Genomic DNA, 22035 nt, shown 5'->3' with positions numbered 1-22035 from the left:
TTTATACTATTTAAATCATCTAACTCCTCGATAATTTTGCTCGATACGATGGGCTTAACATCATTAACATCCATGTTGGAATTAATATCAATCTTCCAACCTCTTAGATATTTACCCACACCGTCTGTGGGTACAAATTTTAACTCATCAACTGGTTGATTTTTATCAACATCATCTGGTTGTTTTTTAATCGACATAATCTGGTTGATTTTTATCTAGTAAAGCGATCAATTCAGCTTTTCTCCTTCGAGAATAATCTCTCAGCCCACTTTTTTTCACTCAAGCTTTGAGTTCTCTAACAGTCTGGGATTTGTTGTATTCCAAACTGAGTAGATCGATCAATTCAGCTTTTCTCATTCGAGAATATCCACGTAGACCACGTTGTTTTGCCAAAGCTTTCAACTCTCTGACGAAAACCATTGTGGTATATATACAAAATAAGACATTTGTCTAAATGGTTATATTTCCATATATCTTATTCTCCCCAACCTATTCCTCTCGTTGATGTAATCTCTCTTCCTAGCGTAAATAATCTGCTTCCTAACCCTATCAGCGCCGTGTTTCTTACATAAACAATAACGACAACTGATACCTATCCCACATTTCCTTGTCTGATGTATAAAGGGTGAGTACCGCAATATACACCAACGCATGGTTTCTGACATTGAATTGGCTTCACCATGAGTGTATATCTGCACAGATTCATGATTATACACCTATCATATCATCTGTATAAATGAAAATCACATATCGAGTCTCTCAAACAGCCAGATCTATTTATAGCTTGGTCAGTCAGCACGACATAGCTAGCTGATATAACTCAGTCTGACATGGTATGTTGAAAGGTCATGGCTTATGCATAATTGTGTAGCTATAAATAGCAAGTGCAGACAACCCAAACACTATAAATGCTATCTCACGGTCCTTCTGAGCCTCTGATGGTGTATAAAACTGAGAGAGTGTTGGCCTCAGCATTGGGTCAAGTGTCTTTCCATAAACGAGGAAGTATTCGTGCATGGCAGATTCAACATCCTTAAAAGTTTGAATTGAATGCCCCTCTTTACGCAGTTCATCATTAATAAAATCTAATCTCTCCATTCTGCGCCTGGCCCATTGTGACTGGGCTGCTTCAAGTTGTTCTAATGCTTTATTCTGTCGTTTACGCTCCTCTTCAACTTCTTTAGCGTTTGATTCCCTCAGAGTAGAAAATAAATAATTACTCCCCGAAAAAGCTAGAGCATTAACAATAGCTCCACCGACCATCATGGCAATTGATGCCTTGATGTTTTGAACTGTGTTTAATAATACTATGTTTATAAAATATTCAAATGTTTAATTACTTCATTATGTCTTCCGGGATAAGCCCTTGTTTGATGAGCATATCCTTTGTTGCCATTGCTAATCCTACAATTAAAATCTAGTTTTGGTGGTGTGGCTTTAGTAATCATTTTAGCTATACGGGCATAGCCAATGGCCACGCCTCTGACCACCGCTGAATGATACGTTGCGTTTACCAACATTTTACTATCTGTAACTGGAATAGTCATGCTTTTGTAACATTACATGAGGGCTTAACTCTAATTGAACTTGTTGTTGTGATTGTGATGGTGACGTTTTCTCTTCTCCCGTCTTATAAAACAACCATACCACCGCAATAGCAACATCCCCTAGCACATAGGGAGCCCAAGTTTTAATCAGGCTATGTTCAGTAATGTAGGCCTATGCCTTCCTCGCTAGCGCACCCTTCGTACCAGCTGTGACTTTTCGAGGGTTCTTAGTCACTCTGTCTTGTGGTGTTTCCACAATAGCTTGTGTTTGTTGTGTTTCCACAATCGCTTGTGTTTGTGTTTCCTCGTTCACTTGTTGTATTTCCATCTCAATTATTAATAAGTGAGCATGTATGTTTAAATTGACAATACCTAGCCGTTATTAAAGCTGTAGTGAGTGGAGCTAAGAACATTCCATATCTATGAAAAAACTCACAGCTTACTGCGCTTATAGCGTGTTCGATGAATGGGTCTTTCTCGAGAGATTCGCATAAATACATGAGATGTTCTGCTGGGATAGGAAGAAACGCACTAGCTACGACTGTGTATAGTTGTAACATAGCTGACCCTATTGTTTAGTCATGGTAGCTCCCAGTCTAGACTCGTAACGCGCGTACAATTTTGTAATTTTTTCGTCGGTCATGTTATCAATTTTTTCGATGGTATAATTTCCCCCAAAATAATGGGAACATTTTCCACCGGCTACCAAAACAGCGAGTCTTTCTCTATGTTTATCTGTATGTTCTTCTGCATGTTGATCTGGTTCCTTGAGCATTTGTTCGATAAGTTCATCGCATTCCATAATGTTATACCGAAGGAGATATTTAAGTCTAACATAACAAAATATTGCATATCCAATACAACTCGAAATAATGTTGCGAAAGAATGAGGATTTCAAACCACGTTATTACATGATAACCACTAATGTTCAATTTATCGTATTTTTGCCATAATTTGCTATATTTTTTGCTTAGCAGTTGCTATAATTTTGCTTAGCAGATGCTATTTTTGCTATATTTTTGCTATTTTTTGCTAAGCAATTGTATAAGCAGCTGGTTGATCGTTTTTTAATACTAGTTTACAATGCTTCGTTTCTGCAGTTTGCAGATGCCTTAACAGTTTTCTGACTTTATCTCGTTCAAGCTTGGTATAAATAACATCATTTTCATGTAAACATTCCTCGAATGAATCTCGGTCTTTGCAATGAAATAGTGCCACCCATTTGGTCTGCTCTCTGAGATCTTTCAGGACAGAGTTGTATTTTTGAGTAAGTACCCAAACGCTATGTTCCATATGCCGACGAGAGAATGCTAAATATGAAAGCATATCTTTCTTTTTGGTAAGTTCTTTACTCGCGCTGCAGTCGTCTATTATGAAAAGGGTTGATTCTCCTTTATATTTTTCGTGACATACTCGTAAACAGTCTTGCAAGCGATCGCCCGGATCAACTCTGTGATCCCCCCGATCATTCATTACCCAATCTCTCGATAGGTATGTTTTATTAACGCTTATAGTCGGGCACAGAATAATAATATGGATGAAAACATCCCGATAATGACTTTCTAAAATATCTAGAATAAAAGCTGTTTTTCGACAACCTGTTGGCCTGCAAATGATAGCGCAGTGCGGTTCTTTAGGTAAAAGATTATTAATAGATCGCTTGCACGAATCTTCCATTCTGTATATTAAGTTGCGCGTCCATAATAACATACAAATATATATTTAATTTACCATTGGATTCCCGGAGTTTCATTTTCTGCATAGTAACACCCTCGCTGGAATTTTCTATTCTCCGCCCACTACCATGTAGTTGGTCATTGTCCGTGCTTCGCATGTCGAGCCATAGCACATACTTCGTGGCGAGGTATTCACCCATGGATACATCCCCGAGAGACAAATCTTTCACGACCGCGTTAACTTCTGGGCTTCGCCTAAGAAAAGATAGTTTTTTAATCTCATCCCATTGTTGATACGCTAGCATTCCTTGACTATATAGTCGATTAGGCACGCCCTCGATAGTCAATTCTACTTTGGTAATCTTGGGATTGTAGAACTTCTCGGTATTTCTTTTAAATGCTTCAACAATCTCGTGGGGATGTTGAAATTGATATTCCAAATCATATCTTTTTTGTTCCTTGTAATCTTTTGGTGTCGCAGCTAAACTTATGGTATACTGGTTACGAATTTATCTGGCTAATTCGGGATCTGTTACCATATCATACTCCAGTGAGATATTGTCAATGGAATAGCTAGCATCTTCAGCAGCTCTGATTACTCTACCGTAGTCATTAAAAGTGAGTTTGTATTCTAACCTATCACCTAGGGATGCTTGATAGAAGGGCATGAGACTATCTAGTAATTCAAAGTCGAATGGAATATAGAATCGGTTACCTAATGTGCCGGCAACAGCGAGATCTTTTACAATGGTATTATCACCATTATCAGCACCCACATGCAGTCCCAATGTGTTCCGATTACAAATACCCTGGTACTGTAAGTTTTTCCCACTCTTTATCCGTTCTCCAGAGATCCATGCAACAGAAATATACATCGCTTTCATCAATACTCAAAACCTCATTACCACTAATTTTAATCGCGATTTTCTTAAAAATCGCACGACCTATGTTCTGACCGAGCTCTCTGTTAGCATCTGTAGAATTTAAACTAATTGTAAATGCTAGTCGGACAGTTCCCGGAACCAACACATCATGAGGACCTAGATTGGGAAAGCGAACCAGAAGCGTTTGATTCTGATCAATGGTACTCGGGTAATTAGTTATAGTTACAGACTGGCGAATTGCTTTGACCCCTAATGGATCCCTAAGTCTACGTTGTGGGTTTAACTTGCGTCCGTATTGCGAAGACATTGTTATATTCAAATAATGTTTACTTATGTTAATATATATAAATGGATGATTTCAATCTAGATAGCTTTGATAACCAGAGTACAAATGAAGAGGGTTCTAATGAAACCAGCTTTTTGAATCTTAACGATTATCTTTTGAAATCAGGCGTAAATGATTATTACGATGCCTTAAAAGAAACTCCTTGGTCATGACTATTCAAAGTTTACAATAGACATTAAAGGAATATTACGGCTGCGCGGCCCTTCTGGATATTGACCTTATGAATTCTCGTACTTGTAAGCCCCTAGCCTTGTCTACGATAGCTAGTAAACATGGCATCAACATTGTTCGTAATGAATTATGTTTTGTAGACTACTCACGAGAAAAACTTTCTGCGAAGACTACTATGGTTCTTCGGACTGTGTGTACTGAACTCGGTAACATAGATAAAGATAATTTGGAAGAAAGCTCGAAGCTGGCCTCGGACAGACTCGGAGAAATCTTGGATACATACTACGATAATTCCACGTTACAGGTACCATCCTGGGAATTCAGTATTAGGGAATTATGAGGCCTTGACAAGGCAATGCAAACAATGTAGGGTGAACTCATTAATAATATAGCCAAGCTATCCGTACTTGACAAGCATATAGCTGAGAAAATCAAACTTGAACAGGCAGGTGATGAATTCAGTAGACGCTGCGTTGCAGAAAGATTGCGTAACTTAGAAGACGAAAGATCGGCCCGCCTCGAAGCGGCTTCCAGTAATAGAAAGGCACTTCGTTCACATATGAGTTGAATTCAAGAAACTATTGATCAAGTCCTCAACGATGACACTACACTGGCCGATAAAATTAAAACATTGTTCAGAGAACAGGGAATAACCATTGCCAGTATTTTAACCACATTGGGATTTATTATATCGACTTTGACTCTCGCATTAACCGGTGGTAGAGGTGGTACAGGAGGTGGCACACCCCCTAGTGACAAAAATGGTGTAAAAGAGTGGATAAAAAAGCATTTAAAAGCATTAGGAGAAGCACTGGGAAAGCTCGCTGGGAAAGACGCGGGAGTATTGTTTCCTGGCTCTTGAATTTATTCGCTAAGACCACCACTTGGCTTAGTCAAAACTTGTGGGCACTGCAGGGCTGTTGTACGTATCCGCTAAGAACTATTTAACCAAATCATGAGTAAACCAGCCGCGACTCCGCCTACTATAAGTGCTGTTTTTTCATCGATATGTTGTTGATTTTTAGCTGCAATATGGGATGGCACCTGTGGTTGTGGGTAAGTAGATGGTTGTGAAACATGTGGTGACTGTGGCTTGACTATTCCCGTTTTGTTTTATTCCTGTGTTTGTTTGCATTATTAATTCTGTGTTAATATCTGAATTTATACCTGGTTTTTGTTGGTCGGTAGCAATAACAATTTTATTATTATAACCGATCACTTGGCCGATCTTAAGTTCCATATTACTAGGAGACATGTATAGTCCCGGCGCATAAACATAGTCTACTTTGGATTAAGCATGCTGTAATAGATCTTGATAACGTTTTATAGAAGATGGTATATCAACTGGTGAATTAATAGCATCCTCCACGTTTGCGACAGACTGTTTTTGTGCATCGAGCACCGTCCCAGAACCGATGATTCCCGTTCGTGTTTGCGATTGTGCACCAAGATTTGCCTATACATAAGTTCTTATTGATTCATTAACTCTTACAACTCCTGGGCTAGTAAATTTATTTTCTGTTTTATCATTAAGAAATTCATTCCAAGCATTTCCAGGTGGTTGCTCAACCTTTTGGACGGTGAAAGCAACACCACCCTTAAAGTTCATACAACCGTCTCTCCACTTGTTACTTGAGAGAGCAAAGCTCAGAAGAAGCCGACCTCTTTTCAGTAAATCATCACTGACTTCTTTAACAGAGTGTGCACCAGCGTATGGAATACCTAGACCATGGTTAACTCCACTCAGACGCCAATCTTTACTCATAGAAATATTAAATTCCTGACAAATACGTTCGAATGCCCACCTATTGTACAGATTATTTGTGGAATTCCATGCTCGATCCTGTGGTAATGGGGCACTAATTTCTTTAAGTATACGTCTAATCTGATAGTAAACGTGAAATGATAAAACAGACTTAGTTGATTTCATATTTAAGTTATGATATAGTATCATTGTATATTTGATATGCATGTCACACTCCCAGGAATAACAAATGGTCAGTCTATTCAACTGCTTCATACTATCGATAACTCAGCTGGTCAACTTGAAGTCGCTCTATGCAATGTAACATATTACCCGCGGTGGACCAATATAAGTGCTGCGAGAGGTGATAATGATATACGACTATATGATAGTGTGACCTCCAATCTCATTGTTATACCTGATGAGTATCAGGATGCTCCTTCAATGATGAAATTTTTAAGCCTAATAGAATTAGTCTCACACAAAACGAGACGAATGGGATACTGATTATAAGCGCTGGAGAAAGGGCAGTAATTATTTTTTGGAACTTATCAGATACACTTGGATTTGTAAGAGGAGGAGAAGAAAGAGTAGCAATACAACCCAACCAAACAGTGCATGGAATTAATTTACCCGATTTAGTTCCCTATAAAGAGTTGTGCATCCATCTTGATCAGATAAGCATGACGGATAATATTCAAGTCGAAAGTCCTTCTACTCTGTTGAGACCTATTCCAGTCAAAGATGAAAAATATAATAGCAGTAGAACGGAATCTTTCTCAACATTACAATATAAAAGACAAGCATGAAATACTCACATCCCCCGCCAATATGACATGTCGGGTGTGTGCAATGCATTAGCTCCTGTGAACTAGTGAACTATGTTCACTGGGCCTTTTTGTAAAGAAATATAGTATGTTTTTCAAGATCTGCTCCGGAAACAAGGACTACCTCCATTTTCAGTTTAAATCAAAGTCGTTGCCATGGAAACTCGAAAAATAACTTTTTAAAAAAATCCAAAACTATCCAAAGGCACCAGTTCACCACTAGACCTATCAATGTGCAAAATATGGTGAAGAAAAATGGTACGGTTTTCAAGATCTGCTCCGGAAACGAGGACTACAGCCATTTTCAGTCTAAATCAACGTCGTTGCCATGGAAACTCGAAAAATAACTTTTTTTAAAATCCCAAACTATCAAAAGGCACCAGTTCACCACTAGATCTATCTATGTGCCAAATTTGGTGAGGAAAAATGGTACGGTTTTCAAGATCTGCTCTGGAAACGAGAACTACCACCATTTTCAGTCTAAATCAAGGTCGTTGCCATGGAAACTCGAAAAATAATATTTTTAAAAACCCAAACTATCAAAAGGCACCAGTTTACCACTAGATCAATCTATGTGCCAAGTTTGGTGAAGAAATATGGTACGGTTTTCAAGATCTGCTCCGGAAACGAAATGTGACGGACGGACGGCACCCATTCCTATATCCCCCTTCCACTTCGTGGCGGGGGATAATTAAAGCGGAGTATTATTTCAGATAATTACTCAGACAAAGAAATACAATTGCGCTTTCCGATCTCGGAGACACAGAAGGATTTTGTAAAACCGGCACCAATGGCAAGTTATACGCTTTACGCTTACAAGATAATGTATACAAGTGGAATTAAGTTACATTCACAGGTAATCTAGGAGATTTAAGCGATGTCGACATTAGTAGACTCAATAAAAACACTTCATATAATCTTACTCGCAACGATGATAATAAATGGACTATGATCGCAGCAAACATCGAGTGGCACATAATTTAACTAAGATAAAAAATAGTGGGATCGTACTCGGGGCTTATATCCCATCCAAACGAAAAAGTGTGTTAGTCTCTCCCCTGACAGAAAACCCAGGTCATATGTTATTGAGTCGTCCGGCAGTAAAAAATGTTAGTTTAAATTTGGTTACTGAATTCAATGATATTAAAGATAAATTGAGCGCAATACCTGATCTTTCTACGCTTATTATGAAGTCTTGTTTGGAGATGCACCAGAAGATGCCTTCGAAATATTACCAGGTCTATCAATTAAATGGCTTAAGAAACACCAACGTCAACGCTGTAGTATAATTTATATGGGAGCATTACCCATTGCAACCCTTTAGGGGGTCCAAATTATTAAAAGTGACAGCATTTCTCTTACTAAGATATTTATGCCGTATAATATACATTTAATAAGGTTGATGTATACTCTCAAAACATTTAAGCAAGACCAATTAAAGACTATTATATGATATAATAATATACACTATGAGTTTATATCCAGCGCACGATGAGGCATCTGAAAAGATGGATACTGTTGATGGATTTCGATTACATCAAATAAGCGACATAAAACATCGAATAGAGAAGGAGAGGGAGTTTAGACTTGGATTGTATATAAAGTATCGCAGAGCCGTGAATGCCCTCAACGGAGTTGACACCGCGCTTGTGACGGCTAGCATGGGACTCAGTGTAGCCGGTGTTGGTTTATTATCAACTATAATCACTGCACCTATCATACTTGGTGTGGAAATAGCGGCCGGAATCTCAGGGTTGGCAGGAATAGCGATAAAATTTATTTCTCGTAAGTTGCAAAGGAAAGCATTAAAACATAATATTCGGATACTCACTGAAACAAAGTGAACAGCATTGAGGACCATATTTCAACAGCATTAGCTGATTATAAGATATCCGAGGATGAGTTTTGTTTTGTGCTGACAGAACTCACCAAATACAATGCAATGAAGCAGGAGATTCAACCCAATTCTCATAAGACCAGTGGTATAAGCGAAGATGAGAAAAAAAAAGTTCATAGAACAAGGGAAACAACAAGCGAGTCAATTATTCCGTACCAAAACCAAAGAACTAGTTGGAGATTAAATATAGATTGCTTCCTATCGTTGGATCATATTTTAACGAATGCTTACATTAATAAAAACATTGATGATTCTTTTAATACGATATCATGACTATTGTTAAATCGCATCATCATTTTGACATAAAAAATTCCCTCTGTAGTGGTGGTATAGGTATATAAACCTGGCTCTTGTGGAAGTGAGCCAGAACCCCCATCATCTATACTACTGGACAGGATGTGGAAAAGCAGACAATTTTAGTCATTCCCAGGGAATGCTGAGGGCATCGACAGTCCATGAGATACGTTGGTTCAGATCTGGGAGTTTTGACTGGTGGCAAACAGGTTGATGTTGGGGTGGCTGAGGTGTCGAAAAACAAGTGGATAATCATTATGGCCTCTGTGGCTAGCAGCGTGTGGATGTTCCAGAGAAGGAGCTGCTGTTGTGTAGGCGTCTGGGTGACAAACATCAGAGGTGGGTTGTCTGTCAGTGTAGGCTGAAACCTGTTGATGTTGAGGCGCAGGATGTTGACTATGTATGGGTCCCCAGGATGTCCCAATTCTTCCCTCTCATTCACCACTCCCACCATGGGAACGGACCCAGATCAGTTTCCCTTCCAATGGCTCTTGCCATAAAAGGCCAAGGTGGCTTGTCTGCATGACTTGAGGGGTTTACATTGGGGCTGATAATTACCAGATCGTGACAGCTTAAAGGATGTGGACAGTGAAACCTGCGCCAGGACTATGACAGCCGTTACATCCCCGGCAAAGTTGGAGACATAGTAGTTGGTGGTGGAGACTTGGCCATTGAAGAGAGAGTTGGAAGACAGAACACCAGGGGACCTCCCAAAATTTAACCCGGACTTACGACTGTCATACCGCTACGATGGCTTTGTTGCAAAGGGCCCTGGGCTGTTGCAAGAGATCCCTCTCAGTGCAAGGTAACTGAGCTGTCAGGTAGTGGTGAGCTCCACAAGTTTGTAAGGCATGACAGTGGCGAGATGGTACAGATGATGAGGGTTATCCTCAAAGAGATCCTGAATAATGGCTCAGGAGGGAGATGCCATAGCAGAGAGACGCTTGATACATCTGTTTCGATGTAGGCTAGTCTGGTGTCCGGTACATGGAATACACAATTAGAACTCGTCACGTGGTGAAGATAGTCATCGAGTGCGTGTGCACTGAGAGCTTCATCCAAGTCGTGGATCGGGAAATTGTCATAGCTGTATTTGGGCACCTTGAAAGTGGAGGTGATTGAGTGATAACTTGGCGAAGTTCCTGCCTATTGCTGTAATCATATCTTTGATCACAGATCAGGAATGGAGGCAGGATCAGACCAGACAGTGTCTTTTTTAGCCACATCATGGATACGGAGCAGCAGCAGCAAAGCAATCCGTGAAAGATCCATCATACGCTGGGACAAAGGAGCCTTCGGGCGAGTCAGACTAGTAATCTCTGGTGCCCCAAACTGGAGAGCGTTTTCGTGAATGGAGTTTAGAACAGAATGACCTGCTTCCCTATGCCTTGATGAAGAGCCAGGAGAGGCACTGCAGAGGTGTCAACAAAATCCACAGGGAACACTGTCTGAAGTGAGAGAGTGTCAATGAGACTGCATTGTAGGGGCTGAAGGAGCCTGAAACTGAAGCATCGCCTGCAGGATCATCATCTGCATGAGATGAATCAAGGATGGTTACATATAAGGTGCCATGAACATCTGGTGAGGTCCAGATGAAAGGCCGAGTGTCAGAACGAGGAGGTCGAGGATGCACTACAGGTAGCTCAAAGGAGGCAGAAAAGAGGCAGAAGCATTGCCAGGGTGTCTCAAGGGTTGCCATGGTCGCCGAATGGAGGCACAGCGGTCGCCACAGTCATCGTTCAATGCACACTGTTAGTCACCCAAAGGAGGCACAAGGGAGGCAGAAACATCACACAGACTGAAGGAAAATATTTCAGCAGAATGCATCTATGACCTGGTGACCATTTGATGACCACTGTGCCTTCATTCTGCAACAATGGCAATGCTTGTGCCTCCCTTCTGCCTCCTTTGAGCAACCAACGTCCTTGGTGACCTTTGTCCGACTGTTTTGAAAATGTTAAAAAATTCATGGTGACCATGGCGTCTATGGCGATGACTGAACCTCCTGTGTACCAAGTTGGAACGACCTAAGAAACCATTCTGCCTCCTTTGAGCCTCCAATGACGACCCGACAAATTTTATGGTCGCACACGAGATGTACAAAGGTCGCCATCCTGTGTAAAGGCCCTATTAGTCGCACAATCAGTGAATCAGAGACCATGTATTACCTCTATTGAAACCTAGTAATCAGTACAATGACAAACAAATGATCAGGATGTTTTCATCACTTATCCCCACAACTTAGAGTACATGAAACACTGATGATAAAACCAGTAGTTTTTACAGTAACCATCTAGTAGAACCATATTGTTTGTATAAATTTAAGGGGCAGAAGTGAACGATCGCGTTTCGTGTGATAACTTTCCTTTTCCTCTATTACTCTTAATAGACACAATTACACGATTATTGATATCAAGAATGTGCCTGGCTATTTGGCATATAATGACAACATGGACATGAAGTATCCACGGTCATTTAGATTTTTGAGCCTCTGTTCTTAATAACCAATTTAGTTTGTCTTAATCATTGATAATTACGACCTTCACATCAACAACATTGAATCAGCTTGTGTTGATGAAAACCTTTATTATATCATGCTACTATTGTCAGACCAAAATACATAAACTGAGATTGAGTATTCAAATCCTGTAAAGACTAATTACTTGAACAGGAAAAATTATACAAATATCTTTTGCACAAATGTGCGAATGCATCTTGTTTTCCTAATAGCTCAATAGACTATACTGACATCTCAGGCACAGACTGCAATATTTGCACTTAGTACCCACTACTAAATGGCTTTATTGTGCATATCCAAACCAATGGCTAATTGTGGCTGTACTGTGGTGTGGAGTAGCACTTTGGTGCTTTGTGGCATGGTTCTTACAGATTAGCCTGCTAGTAACAAATTACTACTTGCATTTAAGGCTATCTGCTTTTCAGCGGGAATCTTTGCAGGGTTACCTACTTTGCAGTGGGAACCTTGTCTTTCCCGACCTTTCAGTCACACCTAATTGCCACATATATTGGTCTGACAGCGGTAGTTGAGATTTGAGCTGGCAGTGGCAGCTGCCACAATGGTTTTACTAATTGGGCCAGGCAGCTGAAGTTACTTTTACCTGGCAACGGTAGTTTGTCACCTATGCTATCGGGGGTCTGGCAAAAGTAGCTGCCAGCAGCAGTAGCTGCTTTTGGCAGATTGGTAGTTGCCAATTAATGGTAGTCTGTCTTATAATTAAATATGCTACTAAGCTTATTGCAATTGGCAACGGTAGCTTTTTGTATACCCGACAAGCTGCTTAGTAGCCCACTAGCATTTGCGCACCATCGGCCATTTAATCCAATCTCATCTCGTGTTGTTATTATAGGCACAGGCATCCAGTTTGGTAGGCCGTGCCTCAACACTGGCAGATCATACAACATCCTTACAATACACAGGATGTACAGAGATAATTGTTGTTTGCATGAGTACAGTGGCACTAAGGACTTATGACAGCAGACATTTTTTTCTAATTAAATTTGTGAAAGTGTTTCGCAAGGAACGTCTATGAAAAAGATTGCCCTACTATATTTGTTCCTGTTAAGAGAATCTAAGTGTTGCTATGTCACGCACATTCAAGCGAGACACAAGTACTGTAACGCCTCTTCTGCAAAATGAACAGGCAACTTTCCTTTCACTGAACATACTTTTATTGTCGTTAACTAAAAACGAAGGCCTAAATAATCTATGAAGGTTATATTACAAGAAAAACATTCACATGAATGTAATCTTGGAATACGTTTGAGTTGTTTATCTAAGTAAGCATACACTTTAATTTTCGCATTTGATTGCATTGAACACACAACGTTTCTGTCCCAATATTTCTTCGTCTTACGGTCCTCTATGATAATGTTACAAACAAGTCATGGCCACATCCAATAAAACAGTCCTTCCTAATGAACTGAACATTATTTGCCCAACCTAACAAGCTGTGACCCTTGATACCTTGTGCCCGCAGAGGTGGAAGAAGTTGGATTCCCTATAACTGAACCGCAAAAGAAATGTAACCATGCATAGATATATGAGAAACCTTATTTATCCAAACACTGCAAACATACTTTGAGACATATTAAAAAGATGAAACTTGGCAAAACTGTTCAAGGTTGAAATTAAAGTGTCAAATGTTTTTAATGTGAAACACAACACTAGTTTCTGACAAAATGGCATCACAAGTCAGTACCCCTGGATGAGGCGGTTGATGAAGGCCACAGGCACTTGAGTCCACACACTGAGGAACGCCAGACGCAGTTCAGCTGCAGTTGTCGGCCTTGGTTGGACGTCATTCAGCCATCTTTGAATCTCTTCCCACAGGTGCTCAATGGGATTTAAATCGGAACTGAGGGCAGCCCACACTGTACGGTTCTGATGCCATTCTGCTGGAGGAAGTCACTTGTTAATCTTGCAGTATGGGCGCTGGCATTATCATGCTGAAACTCATAGTTGCGGCAACATGCCAAATGAGGTATGGCGTGTGGTCTCAAGACTTGATCAACGTACTGAGCAGCTGTGATACCATTGCCTCTCCTTGGACCGATGTTCTGGAAGACAACAGGGCCACCCCTCTGTGCAAGACCAATTCCACCCCACACCATGATGCTCAGACCACCCCATGAATCTCAACAACACAAGCATCCGAATAATGTTTCCCACGGCGTTGCCAGACTCTCTCTCTGCCATCTTCTGTTGAGATACAGTTATGGCTCTCATCTGAGAAGAGGACTCTTCTCCACTGCGGGTGCCGCACTAATGTGTCGCTGGTGTGTCCCCATGGTCTGTCGAGCAGTTTCTGCAGCAGTAACAAAACGATCTTGAAGATGCTCTCTCACAATCTAACGATCCTGATGTCAGGTGGTAACCCTTGGTTTTCCACTACGTGGTCGGTCATCTGTAGTGTTGGTGGTCTGGTACCGTTGCTGGAGCCTGTACTTGACACGCAGTTTGTCCAGCTTGTGTCACTGATTTCTTGTCTATCTTGGCATGCGGTAGCAATTCAATAACAAATGAATGTTATCCCATCTGGGTGGATTTTTATAGGGCAAGAAATGGGGGAATGCATGTGCACTTCAATTTGCACGGAACTCACGTGCATCGGGTTACCATGGCCGTTGCCATAATGCGTTTGGGCGATCGGTTTTATTGTCATCTGCTATGTTTTTTTATCATCAAATTACATTTTCCTGGACAAGGTAATGTTAAATTTTAGAAACTTTGACAAAAATTACCCAGATATTTAAATGACAACTTTTCATGCAATGTTACTTGAGGTGACGTTTCTTTTGCGGTTCAGTATATTTCCAATGTACAGTCAAATCTCGTTAATCCGACACCAGTTTATCCGACAAAAATGTTGGGAACCGATTTAATCAGTGATGTTTAGACCCGTTTATCTGAAAGTCTCACACTCCGACTCCGACACACCTAATTTGCAACGAATTGCAGAAATCAGTGCCGTAAATCCGACACAGTGATCAGCGTACTCCGTGGTCATCTGCTCGCGAGTACACAGTCCCGTGTTTTGATGCAAGACGAGTCGGCGAGTTGGCAACTTGCTTAACAATAAACAATTACTGCTTTAAATAAACAAAACAGCATTAATCACATGCCTAGATTGCCTAAATCTCATTAAAATTGGATACAAGTTCTCGCTACCGCTGAGGACAACCTTTGTGAACTTTGTCTTACCAATGACATTACTAACAGGAAGTCGACATTAGCCACTAAAAATGCAGCTTTCTTAAGCATTGCGGCACGACTTCCAGTCCAGACTATGCTTTAAAAAGTATTTTGAATCAGTCATACAATCCGTAATGTTAAATTTTAGAAACTTTGACAAAAATTACCCAGATATTTAAATGACAACTTTTCATGCAATGTTACTTGAGGTGACGTTTCTTTTGCGGTTCAGTATATTTCCAATGTACAGTCAAATCTCGTTAATCCGACACCAGTTTATCCGATTAAAATTGGATACAAGTTCTCGCTACCGCTGAGGACAACCTTTGTGAACTTTGTCTTACCAATGACATTACTAACAGGAAGTCGACATTAGCCACTAAAAATGCAGCTTTCTTAAGCATTGCGGCACGACTTCCAGTCCAGACTATGCTTTAAAAAGTATTTTGAATCAGTCATACAATCCGTAACAGTAGTTTTGTGTTAAAATTCAGAGGTTGCATGATTAGAAAATATATTCCGCTAACAATGTAACACTACAATATGAATATTTCTTCTTTCCTTGTTTTATTACGTGTTTGTATCATTATCTATCATTTAGTTGTCCAATTTTCCATCACGAACGTTGATCCCACCTAATTTTGTTTATCCGACATACTCATTAATCCGACATAATCATATGCAACCAACAATGTCGGATTAACGGGACTTGACTGTATTTCATGAGGATTCCTTGAGCATTGATGCCTGTATATGGTCATGAAAGGATACAAAATGATGCACAACTCTTTGACTCACCTTGGGTTTTTTCTGTGTGTTCCAAACATATAGGTGCAAGTTGTATTTTATATATGATAAACATTCGTAAAACATTTGAAATTGTAAAACTTCCTCATGATTTCTGTACCTGGAAATTTAAGGGGAATATTCTATTTCTAACCAGAACATTTGAGATATGGTTGGAAACAGTAAACTGTCCAAATTATTGAAAAAAGTATGAGCACACATGAAAATGTCATTAATTTGGTTTAGTGTCACTACCTCCTGGCATATATGACACAACATACATGCCGGGATAATTGACGGATAGGTGACAAACATTCCCAAACTAGGCATACATGTAAATATAGTCAAATGATTTGAAATACTTGGTAATGTTTGCATTTACATTAATTACATCATAGCCATAAATCCTGTATTTTGGCTGCAGCCACACTATAACTAAACCAAAAAGGCGTGAAAAATATAAACTTCTTTCCAAAACATCTAACCACTGGAGGCATATGAATTTGCGAGGTGGGTGGGAGTACTTCCTGATGTAATAGAGGTAGTATTCTTAGAATTATTAACAATGACAACTATTGTTTGATAATTTCTGCGAATCCTCTACCTCTATTACATCATAGCCAGGACCCACCAGATGGATAAGGAGGGATCTGCCTCTAATAACTCCCTGTATAGTTGACAGCAATCCAATACTGTTGTATGAGTTCTTGTATATTACCAGATCCAAACCCTCTCAAGAGGTAATTACTCTAGAATCTCTCTTAGAGGACTTGAAATGTGGTATTATGATTTTATCAGTCAATATGAGATACCTTCACCTGAAGTACTTTATTATTTGCTGATAATCTTTAGTTCTATTCTAACTCATCATTTATTTCAGATTTTGAGAGTGACATGACTTCCGGTTATGACATGACTTCTTGTTCTAAATGATGTCACTTCCTGTTTTTGACTGGTTCTGATGTCATTTCTAGAACCTTTGACATCATTTATGACATCGCTTACGGTCTATATTCCTTCCGATTGTGATGTCACTTCTGGTAGATCTGTTTATCAGCTGTTCTAATAAAGGTAGCCCTTGAATTCCTTATGTACCATACCAGTAAATCAATTACTCACCTTTTGTAGTTGCTGATGTCAGATCCTCGTCCCCGCCCCCTTTTTGTCCCTCATAGAAAGGAGGAAAAACTAAGGACGTATAATCGCTTGGGCCGCAACAATAGGTCCAAGGAATGAATCCCCGTCAAGTCTGGCTGGATGTCTCGTAAATAAAAACCAGTGAAGGTATTGTCTGACCCTCATTGGCATCCCGCTACGACTTGTTCGATGGACACAGATGACCAGCATGCCAGACTTGTTGCCAAAGCTCGGATTTTGTGGGCAGAGCAAGAACCCATAGTAGGAGGAGTATCCTATGCTGCCGAAAACTTGTTGCTATGGTAGTCTTTAGCCATCCAGTTGTTTTAGTGATGTCTTCATCCGAGTTTGTCTTGCACGAGATGAATAGACATAGTTTCCTGACTGATTCCATCTGAAATCTTTGAGGCGGGACCAAGTACTTCTTGTTGAGAGTTTCATGGGTATCCCGCAATCTCCGAATGGCCCGTTTGGTGAGAAGGGTCTTGATGGCAAGGTCGGCTGCGTCCAATTTGCCACCCTTCAGGTGAAACCTGCGTCCCAGCAGGCGGTATACACGCTGAGGGCACTTGAGAAAATGTAGCATGTATCGTAATACATAGACAAAGCCCGTCTGATAGGATCTGCGATGCTTGGAGGGGGGAGAAACAAATCATCATCATCAGGAGTTGTTGACGTTGAAGCCATAGGAGCTGGGACGATCGCATCCAGCAGACTCTAGATGAGTCCCACTTGGTCCGTTTGGATGGACATCGGTGTTTCTGCCAGGACATCATCAAAGGACGTTGATAGAGGTGGCATCGTGTTCAGTTTCCTAAACTTGTCATCCAGTGCCTGTGTCTCCGCGAACAGTGATGCATGAGTCTGATATAATTTCTTCCTCATAGTCAGGAGGGGAAGCTGGTCATCGTGACACAGCTTCATTCATTTGGTCAAGGATCCTGCTGGTATAGCTTGGCAACAGTAGAGATGTCGAGGACGGAGTATGGCATCCAGCATATTCGGGCATTTCCGGAGGAGGTGACTGTTCCGTCCGTGGCTGTGTAGTCGGCATGATATATGGCATCCATCATACCCACATAGGATAACACTGGTCCATATTCCCGCCTCTCTGTCCGACTCCGGTGCCATGGTTCCATGGGCTCATATACAAGTGTGTCGTCGTCCAATTTTGGTCTAACAGAATCCTGGTATCTTCGGCGGCTCGGCAGGTCGGCTCTGAGTGGGTAAGGTGTGCTTGCCACTACCCTGGTGATCGTCAGGAAGTCGTGATCTGGGTGTTGACTGCTTAATCCTGTGTGGCCTCTTGGCCAGGGAAGACTTCTGAGCCTGCAACTTCTTCAGTTTATTGACTTCTGATAGCTGCTAGACGTGTGTTTATCAACTCTTCCATGGGGGCATGCTCTACGGCGAATGAATTCTCAAGAGTGCTGATATGGAACCCCAAGGCTGGATCTGAATGGCGTAGAGATAGTCTCCTTGGTGGCAGATAAGATCAAGTCCACTTTCATCTTAGCAGCCTCCTTGCATTTCGCCTTGACTGTGGAGGCATCTAGCTTCATGAAGAAGGACATGGAGGGGGGAGAGCACAGGTGGCATCGTGACTCTACCATGCATGAAGCTTCTCTGCACTTCCAGCAGAAGTTGTGTGGTTCGCCAGTAACCATAAACTTACAACACATCTGACACATCAGCAGGGAAGTGCAGGACACCACAATAAGTGAAAAACACACAAACAACCAACCCCAGTATTCATACGTATCCACCCAGATTGTTACCAAATGGTACAGTATTTGTCTGCAGCCAAAATACAGGATATATGGCTATCATGTAATAGAGGCAGAGGATTTGCAGGAATTATGGCTGTTCAAAAACAAGCGTCGTACAGTCATGGGATCATGACATTTTAGTTAGGACTGGTATTGTCATGAAAAAATGTTACATCTATTTGGGTTGTTGTGTCAGCAAAATATGATACAATCTTAAAACCATTCTCGCCTCCCTTAATACACTACCAGTCCCTTATACAACAAAACTTTACAAAGATCTGCAAGTTCGATGCCACATCACTTACCATTGCCACTAAAATCAAAGAGTTTGTATTTGTTTTGGCACTGTGTCAAGGTAGAATAGAGATAAACCTGTGTGTTTCCAATTTAAAGGTTTCAAACTGTTATGATATCTGACACTAAGGTTAAACTTTTTTTGTTATAGGTGTAAAAGCATTCTAAAAGCCAGCTTCCATGATTATAATTGGACAAAACGTTTGTAAAATGGCAATAAATACGTAAAAACAAACAGTTTCAAATGAAATTTACAGGTGACAAATCAAAGTTTGAAAACCTCAAAAAAAGGAAACACACAAAGTTTATCTACTAATGAGACCACCGAATAAACAATTAGTGCGTCTTTTTTATACAAACCCTGCAATCATTCCGAGAGAGGCCAGTGTGTAGAAGGAACCAAACCACACAAAAATGTCCCGTGCTCTCGCGATCTGCATGGCCATCATCCGCTCTCGCATTTGGTTCTGCATCTGTATTTGGCGCTCCATCTACAGCAGATTAATGAAAGGACTGGTAAAATATGATACATGAGATGGGTTGAAGAGGCATGGAGAAAACAGATCACATCACTGAACTTTCCTGAATGCACCAATAAATGTACCATGCAAAACTTTTTTAACTTAGATACACAGTAACCCCTGTATGTATTATCAACCATTTGAAATTGGTGACAATTTGACTGGACTAACCAGTCTATGCATAGTCCAATCAAAATCTCTTTAAGGCCAGCATGCGGGTATAAAAGAGGGAGGCAAGGTGTCGTCCCAGTATGGCCCCAGTTGTCTTCGAACGAAGAGCAGAACAACATTCAACATGTTCAAATACAATTTGTGGAACTATTACAAACCTAATAGGTACCTAATATTTCATGATAATAATTTTCTGGTCCCTGCACAAGGATCATAGGAATGCATACTGTCTAAAAGAATGGTACAGATAGTGGAATAAGTCTGCATTTAGATACAATTCTAAAATTTGCAATCCAAATTTGAATATCTCTCCCGTCAGTCAGATAGCCATATGGCGTCGAGTTTCCAATGCAACTTGTCTGTGGATGGAAGGGACAGTCTCATTCATGGTTTCACATGACATTCTCCCTGTAGATGACAGAAAGTCACTGTTCTTTATTTAGCGTTATGCGGTTGAATGGCTTGGCTTGGACAGGGGTGGTAACTGTGGGTGGATGGTATGAGTTGGGCAAAGCATAAACACCTGTTGCCTCGACCATAGAAGCCAATACAGTCGCGTCAGAGCTCTCCAAAAAATAGGTATTTTTGCTTGTGACAAACTACTTAAATGACCTTGACACCGTGACCTTGGGAAAGGTTTTTGGTCTCGCTACCCGTTCCAGGGGTCAAAAGACTCAAAACGGCTAATATGCTTATTATTAGGACTCCAAGCCTGAAAGGCTGTAGAGCCCTATTGTAATCGTTATGTTTATTATTATTCCGCTGTTTTTTGTACCAGTCCTACAAATACAACCAGTGGCCAGAATGGCTTCAAAATCGACAGCAACATCGGAACAAATGTGACGCAGATACCAGCAAAAACCCAAGGCCATAGGCCCAATGGCTAAGGGTAGATAACTCATCAAAGTTTCAACTTCAGCAGCAATAATCTTTGAAACTAATTGTCCAATGACTTCATGATTTGCCATGTGGCAGCGCAATCAGATGCCCATCATTTTGTACTGCAGGACCATGGTAGCTACAACGCACCGTTTGGCAGCCATATTGGATTTAAAGGTTTTGGCACCTTTTTTTTACCATTTTTCTCAGTACTTGTCTCTCAAAATCTGCTCAGCTCAAACTACCAGCTCAAAAGCTTCCAAACTTTCCATACTTTTTGTCCAAGTACCATACTACCAACTTCCGAGAAAACATACTTAAGTGTTTTCCTGATACCTTATGTCCTGGCAAATCCAGACCACCAACCTGTTTGACTGTAGCTCCATGGACAACAAAACTACAGCTTGTTAAAGAGGGAACTTGTCATATAGCAGAACTCTAAACATTAATATCTCGGCTAATACTTGGCCGATTTCGCCCAAATTTCGTGTGTGTATGTAGACTGAGCTTGTCCACCGCACTGAAGGCTACGAAGAGAAAAATGAAACAGTATTCATCTATAACAACATATTTCAACCTTTTGTACCTTACCAGATCATCCAATAACTGTCTGACTAGGCACTCTTTAGTATTGAAATATGCAGTTCGATATTGAAATGCCTTCACAAAATCCCAAGTCCAACATACACCAAACTGTGATCTGACCCTGCAAATATCATTTTGTGGTGGAAACAATGATATTTTATGACACTTCAAACTTTTTCAGTAAAGACACTGAAAGAAGCTTGCTTTCTCTTGACGCTATACGCTATAGTATTGTCAGTAAACCTGTGGTATAGGTTTGTGGATTTCATAAACAACAATGTAGGCTTTGTGTATAATTTGCAGTGAACCGAACTGTGGAGTACCAAGATCAGTTGTCAGTGTTAGTGAGATACAGTGTACATACTGCTGGTGAAGAACGCAAGAAGCCTGTCCGAAAATGAGCGTCTGCGAGCCATTGGTATGCTTGAATCAGGATCGAGTCAACGTGATGTTGCAAGACAATTTAGCATCCACAGAAACACCATTTGGTGTTTATGGCAACGCTGGCAACAGACGAATGCAGTCAGAGACCATCCTCGGGGTGGCAGGCCGAGCTTAACCATTAATCAACAAGACAACTGGATTCGAACAACACATCTACGAAATCGATTCCAGCCAGCAACAGTGACTGCAAGAAGCATCCCTGGCCTTTGATGAATATCTTCACAAACCGTACATCGTCGCCTCAGATGTGCAGGGATTGTCGCCAGAAGACCCGCCAGACGTTCCATTTTGACAGGAAACCACCGTCAAGCACACCTTCAGTGGTGAATGTTATCCCCTGGCCAGCTCGC

General features: G+C 40.8%; 1 protein-coding gene across 2 annotated transcripts in view; it reads right to left on the bottom strand.

The window, feature by feature from the left end:
- LOC139480089 (plasminogen receptor (KT)-like) overlaps positions 1 to 22035 on the bottom strand; it is a 133202-nt gene that overhangs the window by 35947 nt on the left and 75220 nt on the right. For both annotated transcript variants that reach the window (XM_071263101.1, XM_071263100.1), the window contains exon 3: positions 19446 to 19576. In XM_071263101.1, the coding sequence (XP_071119202.1) occupies positions 19446 to 19576 (131 nt within the window). The remainder of the gene's footprint in view (positions 1 to 19445; positions 19577 to 22035) is intronic.

The sequence above is a fragment of the Haliotis cracherodii genome, unplaced genomic scaffold, assembly GCF_022045235.1.
Source record: "Haliotis cracherodii isolate W230 unplaced genomic scaffold, xgHalCrac1.p SCAF_4, whole genome shotgun sequence".
Taxonomy (NCBI): domain Eukaryota; kingdom Metazoa; phylum Mollusca; class Gastropoda; order Lepetellida; family Haliotidae; genus Haliotis; species Haliotis cracherodii.
This window is presented reverse-complemented; position numbering and strand designations above follow the sequence as displayed.